Here is an 8,542-nt window from a genome sequence, read left to right on the forward strand (position 1 = left end):
CATTCCTCAGCACCACATAAGCAAAAAGAAAAAAGCCGGAAGTGGCGCTGTGGCTCAAGTGGTAGAGTGCTAGCCTTGAGCTGAAGAGCTGAGGGACAGGGCTCAGGACCAGAGTTCAGGCCCCATGACCGGACCCAAAAGAAAAAAAGAAATTGTCTAAACCACACAGGACAGCATAACATTTCCCTCTTCAAATTAAAGAAGTGAAAGAAGGTAGCCATCTGAACTTGGAAGGCTACTTGTAGCCTCTACCTTCCCCCATTAGTTCATGATGAGGGGAGGAGGTCTAGAGGAAGGTATTACTCTCCTCACCACCTACTGTAGGGGAAACTCTAGGATTTGTATGTTTGTCATGGGTAGGGCCAAAAGTAAGTTATTCCTATCATTTCTTTACTCAAAAAGTAGTACAGAGGTCCAACATGAATGGGAATGAACTTAGACTACCGAATCATTTCCTTGTTTACACTTTGAGTCTCTAAATGTAGTATTTACCCTAACGTTGATACTTTGGGACCCCTGGCAGTAGGTACTCAGTATTTGTTGAATGCGTGAGTGATTTAGTCAATGGATGTTGTTTTAAAAATATTTTCATTATTTTTGGTGGTACTGGGTTTATATTAAGGACTTATACTTAGCAAGCTTTCTAATACTTGAGCTATACCCCTAGCCCATGAAAGTTATCTTGAGCATTCATTTTAGTCAGAAAAAGCTATCTGCAATTTAAATAATTTGTTTTCCTATCATACGAAAAATCCAGGCTGTTTACATGTATTAACCATAGCAAATAATTAGCCTAGAGAACAGAAATTCAAGAAAAGCAAATAATTTGTCAATCATTTTGGCTGAGTGTGACATTAGCTTCAGTCTACAGGAGCTTAGAAATATCTTCGAACATGAAGTGTCTTTCAAATGTTAGCTGATATAAATAAGGTATTCTAATGGTTTTCAAACAAATTAAAGAAAGTGTCACACTGCTGTGAAGACAGGATCGACAGTTTGGAGAAGTATGAAGTATGGAGCGCGAAGTTTTGGTTTGGGGACATGATTTTAGGTCAAATCGTACTAAATTTGAAAATGCCAAAAACTTTCCTGTAGAACTGTCAGAGTAAAGTCAAAACATAGGAGAAAATAAGCCCCTGAAGTTACATACATGCTTTTCTCTTTTGGTGTGGCAGTACTGGCGCTTGCACTCAGGGCTTGTCACTCCTTCGACCTGACTTTTCCAGTGAGGGCTGGTGCTGAGCCACAGCCTTAATTGCAGTTAAGAGTCTCACGGATTTGCTGCCTGGGCTGACTTTGAACCTCCGTCCTCACCCCTCGGCCTCCATGTCAATGTGTTGTGGTGACTCCGGCCATCTCGTTAGGACTTATTCTGGTGGCTAACAGCGTGCCAACGGCCGGGAATGTGGCTCAGGGGCTGTCTGGCAGGCATAAGGCCACGGGCTCGATTCCCCAGTACCACCACATGAAAGGAAAAGGCCGGAAGTGGCGCCGTGGCTCAGGTGGAGCTCAGGGGCAGTGTCTAGGCCCTGAGTTCAAACCCAGGGCCAGAAAGAACAAAACACTTGCCAGAGTAAAAAACAAAAACACACTAGTTTCCGAAGAGATGAGCGTGCATTCCCCTTATTACAGGCTTTTCATCCACGCAGGGGGTCTCCGGGAGGAGAACGCTCCGGAAGTGGCATCAGGGTCCGCCCAACCGGGCGCGGAGCGGCCTCCCATGGGGCGGGCTAGGCAGCTCCGGGGAGGCCCCGCCCAAGGCCCCGCCCTGCCCCTCGCCTCCCAGCCCGCCGCCCCACCCAGAGCCCCGCCGTCCAACGCCCCGCCCTTCTTCCCTCGCTTCCCCGCCCAAGGCTCCGCCCCTAACTCCCCACCGCCCTGTCCCCTCCCCGACACCACAGGCCCCGCCCACCCCATTCCCGCAGGCCTGCCTTACTTCCGCCCTAAGGCCCCGCCTCCAGCGGGCGTCGCTTTCCCTGGGCCGGGTTGGGCTGGGCCTTGGGCAGCGATGCTCCAGCCAGGTGGTGCCCCGGAGCCCTGACTCCCCTGATCTGCCAGGGATGTGGTATTGGCTGGGCCGGTGACTGTCCCCAAGGTGCATCCTATCACTAGTTGGTAACTTCGGCGCTTCCTCGGCTGAGCTTCAAGCCCTCTTCGTGCCTGGCCACACACTTGCCCCACTGACCCGGGCAGAAGGCTGTTCTGAGTTGTACTTCTTGGCTCAACATTGCCTGAAGGGCTAATTTATAAACATCTTTGAATCCCATGGTGTGGAGTTTTATTGACCTACATTCCATTTTAAGTGAAATGTAATCACAAAAATTACATTTCAAAAGAATAAAAGCCCCCATGACCAGACTGGACATCACCTTACTCTCATAGTTTTACACACAAACAATTGTCAACCTGACACAAACAACTGCCAGCCTTGGTGTTGCCCACCTGTGATTGAAGCTATGTGGAAGGATTGCTCGAGTACAGAAACCCTGTACCAGACTGGAAACCTCCCCGTCTTCGAAAAATCAAAGTATAATTTATAAAACTTCTGGAGCCAGAATTCACTCCTATAATCCCTGCAACTAAGGAAGCTGAGATCTGAGGATCGGGGTTCAAAGCTTGCCAGGGAAGTGTATGAGACTCATTTCCAATTAACCACAAAGAAGCTGAAGTGAAACTGGCTCGAGTGGTAGAGCACCAGCCTTGGGCGGAAAAGCTGAGGAACAGGACCCATGCCCTAAGCTCAAGCTCTAGCATTGGCACACAAAAAAGAAAAATGTTCAAAACTTAAAAAAAAAAGCCAACAACTGATTGGAGCTTCAGCCCAGTTAACCTAGCAGTTAGCACTGAAAATTATGCATGTCATTAATTCATAAGTGAAATTTATAGAATGGAGATTTGGTGATTAGTAACATAGTGGTTCAGCCTAAACCATGCAGGTTAATAAATACAGATATTTACTGCACTTATAGTAACCAATGAGAAAGGCATGAAGTTTCATTTACAGCACAATTACAATGAAGTGGATATAAACAATGTATATGTACACTGTAGGAGAGTACAGGATTCAAACTAGAAAATCGGATTCTTCTTACAGGTTGAGGATGACTCATTCCCATCGAAGAACTTCTAAGTGCCTACAGAGCTTTTGGTTTATATCCTAAGTTCTAGTGATCTAGAATTTTCTTCTGTAAGGTTAAGAGTATGTGGTGATCATGAAGAGGCCCCAAACACAGTTGATTTAAATGAGACAGGTATTTAAATGAGGAGGTATTGGCCCGAGGTGGCTTAGTGGTTCAGCATCATAACTCATTCACGCAGCCGGGATTTTTTCCTTCTTGATGCTGTCCCATCCCATGGGTTATACCTACTTTTTTCTTATGTGCCTGGTTTAAGCTGAGCTACTGCAGAGGGTCTGCACTGACACGCCACCTGGTGCTAAAGAAAGTCAAGTTCCAAGAACTTGGCTGCTCTTAGAGAGGGATCTCTGCGACTGTATGTGCACAGTAAAAATTTATTAATGTAACTTGGAGGCTAGCAACAAGTTCATTTTCAAGCAGACCAATCCCCGACAGTCCGCGTGGCTTGCGATGGGAGTTCCTTCACCGCTGCCCCCTGCTAAGGGTCCCGGAGGCTTGGGTTTTCATTTGAGAAGAGGCAGGGTGCCAGGTGAACCAGAGTTTAGGAAGGAGACGGGGAGGCCGGCCGGAGCGCGGGGCAAGACGGCGACGACGCTGAAATCCTGACCAAAGAGGGTGGCTCTTCCCAGACCCCGAGAGGCCGTGGGTTCCATTCGGAGGAGGTATTAGAGCCAGAGGGAGAAGGACCGAGCTGAAAACGCTCTCCTCTGGTGGCTTTTGATCGGTGCACGGAGCAGCAGACGGACGGGCGCGCTCAGTCCGACTTGGGCACCAAGGGTGAGGGGGCGTCGGGGGGGCGTGATCGTGGGGAGACACAAGTAAGAGCACCCCATCTACCGTGCCCGCTAACACCCTTTAGCCTGGCTCGTTGGTTTCAAGCCTCCAAGCTCCCAAACATAAGCCATTCTCCCCCACGTTACCTGGTTACTTACTGGCCTTTGCGCGGATCAGAACAGGCCAGAGCTCCGGGGCGGGCGGGAGCCGGGACGGCCAGCGCCCCCAGCCTCCTCCCCGCGTCCACCGCCGTGGCCCCGCCCCGGGACGTCCCGACGCTCCTGCTTTAGACCGCCTCACGCTGGGCGGGTCCCAGCGCCCAACTGCTAGCTCCCTGCCCCTCCCGTCCCGTGACGTCAGCGGCGCTGAAGCTCTAGTAGCTTTCTGCCGCGGATCCGCCCGCCGGGCGCGGTGGCGCGCGCCTGTAATCCCAGCTACTCGGAAGGCTGAGCCCGGAGGATCGCTTGAGTCCAGGAGTTCTGGGCTGCAGTGCGCTATGCCGATCGGGTGTCCGCACTAAGTTCGGCATCAATATGGTGACCTCCCGGGAGCGGGGGAACACCAGGTTGCCTAAGGAGGGGTGAACCGGCCCAGGTCGGAAACGGAGCAGGTCAAAACTCCCGTGCTGATCAGTAGTGGGATCGCGCCTGTGAATAGCCACTGTACTCCAGCCTGGGCAACACAGCGAGACACGGTCTCTTTTGCTTTTCGGGGATGCAGATAAACAGACAAACCGCTTTATTTATTACGACGCAGCAAGAAAACGAAACACGGACGCCCTCCCATACAGGTGGCAGGACACCGCCTCTCAGAGCAGAAGCAACGGATTGTCCCTTTTGAGGGGTCGCCTTGATCATGGAAGACAGTTTTGGGACCAACGAAACACCTGTTTCCCTACATTTCAAATTTCTACACACAAAAATTGTGTTGCTCTCTACTGCCCCCTACCGCTCTCCCGAGGGAAGCTCACCCTGGGCAAACCTCGAAAATGGCTCTGACCAGCAGGTGTCGCTGTGGAGGCCGGCTCGAATCCCCAAACACCAAGCGCAGAAGTAACCGGGGGACTGATCTGTGAGAGTGTGCGGAAGGGGGTGCAGTTTCCAAACAGTCTGTCTCTCTACCGAATTGTTTTAGCACGATGGAAAAGGACTCGGTGAACACTTTTGATCCGTGAGATCTTCAGGCGGACGACGCCTACACGTTCCCTTGAAGGACTGTTGGGTCTTCCCGGCTGCCGTAGGGCTCTGCCGCGTGCGCGTGCGCGGAAGAGCGGCGGCCTTGAGTCTGACCAGCAGTGAACGGACCGCGGTGGTGGCGATCGCCCTCGCCATGAAGACTCGCTTTAGCACCGTGGACCTCCGCGCGGTCCTCGCGGAGCTGAACGCTAGGTACGGTCCTGACCGTCACCTGGGTCTTGCGAGGAGTCATGGAGGCGAGAGGCCCGGGGCCGCCAAGGGGAAACTGAGGGCAGCCTGGTGCTGCTGGTCTTCTTCCCAGTGCTGCTCTGTGGGCCTGGGTAGGCCTGGGGGGGTGGGGGTGGGGAGAGAAAGCGATGTTGTGGGGTTGGCGCCCGAAAAACCATGGGGACCAACGACAGACCCTGGGCACCCCCCAAGATCACCCCGAGAAACGCCCGAGAGACCCGGGGATCCCCCCCCCCTCCAAAGAGATCCGGGCAGCCCTGCCCCACTCCCGCCCTCTCCGCTGTCGCCGGGCTCACTCGGACCCCAAGCGCGGCTGTGGCCTGGTCAGCCCGAGCCGCCAGGGCCTGCCGCCGCGGTGCTTCCCAGCCGACGCTGGACGGGGTCGTTCTGTGGGTGTTGGGGGGGGTGCGGACCCGGTCGCTTCAGCAAGCATCCACCCCCCGAGGGGAAGGGAGCCTTGCGGGTTTAGCGGCCGTGAGCGGATTTGGTCCGAGATCGTTATTCTGGGCTTGTTTGTGTTCATTGAGTCCGGCCAACGTGGTCATCTTCATCTCCTCCTTTACTCTCCCCAACCCCCCCTCTGTAAAATGTTGATTTCATTACATCTTTATAATATCTTCCCCTCCCCCCCCAAAAAAAGGCCCGAGTCCTTACAGAAGATGCCCAAGGCATTGTTTATGTGTGGTGGTGTGGGCCAGTGGACCACTTTGGGGGCTAAATGGTGATATTTAATTTGTGGGCAGAATGCCTACTGACCTTCCTATTCTCCTCCTATTTTATCCTATTGCAGCCTCAATACATCGAGTGTAGTTTTGTTTTGAGCCATTACCGTGCTTTATTACCTGTTTCTTTTGTCTTGGCAGCTTGCTTGGAATGAGAGTAAACAACGTCTATGATGTGGATAATAAGACATATCTTATTCGTCTGCAAAAGTAAGAACATTTTGTAGGTTTTGTCTTTGGGCAGTATGAAACTGATCTTTTTGTTCCTTTACACTTAAGTAGTTTCACAGCGTGAGCTTTGGCAAATTCCCTAAAGAGAAATTTGACTTTTCTTCTTTTACAGACCAGACTTTAAAGCTACACTTTTGCTTGAATCTGGCATACGAATTCACACAACAGAATTTGAGTGGCCAAAGAACATGATGCCTTCTAGTTTTGCCATGAAGGTAATATTTTATCAATTTACTTTATTATTATAGAGATGATGTAGTCAGGTAATGAGTACATTTCCTTTCTCAGTGTCTTCTGTTCCCTCATTTTCTCCCAGTCCCTCCCTCCCATCTCCATTCACAAATTGTATAGTTCACTTTCATTAATGTACAGTGAGTTCCACTGTTGTACTTTTTCACTCTTTTTCCCTCAAGTTCTGTACCCTCCCAAAGATGCATATCCAAAGATGTATACTTGAATACACCATACATATGGTGAAGAAGACAGAACACAAAGGTATTTTTTTTTTTTTTTTTTGCTAGTCCTGGGCTTGAATTCAGGGGTCTGAGCACTGTCCCTGAGCTGCTTTTACTCAAGGCTAGCACTCTACCACTCTAGCCACAGTGCCACTTCTAGCTTTTTCTGTGTCAGCGGTACTGAGGAATCGATCCCAGGGCTGCATGCATGCTAACCAGGCACTCTTCCCCTGAACCACATTCCCAGCCCTAACAATTGAATTTTTAAATGTTTTCCCCACCCTTGTGAAATAAGGAACATATAACAAAGGTAGAGAGAGCAGTTGATTGGTGGTGGGTGAATGAACAAAATAGGTTTTATTGATTTTTCCCTATTATCTTTCATACCCTGTTGTGCTCCAAGTCTTTTGTTCTGTTCTGATTCAGGCTTTTCTCACATTCAACCATATAATCACTTAAGTATAATCTTGCTCCAACCAAAACAATTCTTTTTTTTTTTTTTTTGTCTGTCGTGGGGCTTGAACTCTAGGCCTGGGCACTGTCCCTCAGCTCTTCAGCTCAAGGCGAGCACTCTACCACTTGAGCTACAGCGCCACTTCTGACTTTTTCAGTTTATGTGGTGCTGAGGAATAGAACCCAGGGCTTTGTGCATGCTAGGCAAGCACTCTGCCACTGACCCAACATTTCCAGTCCTAGCCTGATTTTTTTAGCTAGTTATGGTGATGCATACTTTTTATCCTAATTACTACACAGGAGGCATACATGAGTGGACCTCCAGAAACATGCCCAAGAAGGCAGCAGAACCATACTATCTAAAAAATAAACAGCAAAAAAGCAGGGCTAGAAGCTTAGCTCAGTGGTAAGAGTGCTTGCTTGAGTACCTGAGTTCAAATCTTAGGACCCAAAAGATAAATAACTGAATAAGTCTTAGAACTCTGAGTTAGGAATATATGTCAATCTAAATATGTGGAAAATTTCCTTTAATAGAACAGGCATTAATAAGCACTGTTAAAGTACTTTATGAATGAAGTACTATTATTACCATTACATGACGTAGGCTGGTCATACCCAACATGTGGAACCACTGTGATTGTTATTCTTACAGACCAGGAGATTCGCTTTATTTGTTTATTTTTATTTTCTCTTTTTAATTTTAAATTTTATTGTTATAAAGGTGTTGTACAGAGGGGTTTTGTCCTTTCTAATGGCTGCATAATATTCCATTGTGTATAGATACCACAATTTTTGGATCCATTCATCTGTGGTGGGACACCTACCACACTTTCTAACACAATTTTTTAATGTTATTTATTTCTTTTTTTAATAATTTTTCATTGAGAATTAAATGATTACATAAATTTCACAGTATTATGAGATAGTGATACTTAGTTAAAGTCACAACACATTTTAACCTGCACAAGTAAAAAGGTCATTACCATGGTCTATAATGTTTGTGAATTCTTTAAGCTTTGACAATACAACAATTTCTTCCACATTGGGTGATATGTACATTTCTTTCCTTTTGCTTAGTGTAAGCTGTTCCCTCTTTCCCTCTCATTCTCTCCTTCCCATTGTTGCCCTTGAGTTGCTTAGCTCCTTTTTTTTTTTTTTTGGGTCCGGTCATGGGGCCTGAACTCTGGGCCTGGGCACTGTCCCTTAGCTCTTCAGCTCAAGGCTAGCGCTCTACCACTTGAGCCACAGCTGCACTTCCAGCTTTTTCTGCTTATGTGGTGCTGAGGAATCGAACCCAGGGCCTCGAGCATGCAAGGCAAGTGCTCTACCACTGAGCCACCTTCCCA

The 8,542-nt window shown here is 48.7% G+C and overlaps 1 protein-coding gene across 1 annotated transcript in view; it reads left to right on the top strand.

Annotated features, from left to right (window-relative positions):
• Window positions 1–5,019: 5,019 nt before the first annotated feature.
• The window catches only part of Nemf (nuclear export mediator factor), a 51,442-nt gene continuing 47,919 nt past the window's right edge, over window positions 5,020–8,542 (top strand). Inside the window, exons 1-3 of the mRNA XM_013012323.1 lie at window positions 5,020–5,299; window positions 6,199–6,267; window positions 6,401–6,503. Coding sequence (XP_012867777.1) covers window positions 5,241–5,299; window positions 6,199–6,267; window positions 6,401–6,503 — 231 coding nt within the window. The 5' untranslated portion in view covers window positions 5,020–5,240. The remainder of the gene's footprint in view (window positions 5,300–6,198; window positions 6,268–6,400; window positions 6,504–8,542) is intronic.

The sequence above is a fragment of the Dipodomys ordii genome, unplaced genomic scaffold (genome assembly GCF_000151885.1).
Source record: "Dipodomys ordii isolate 6190 unplaced genomic scaffold, Dord_2.0 Scaffold16, whole genome shotgun sequence".
Classification (NCBI taxonomy): domain Eukaryota; kingdom Metazoa; phylum Chordata; class Mammalia; order Rodentia; family Heteromyidae; genus Dipodomys; species Dipodomys ordii.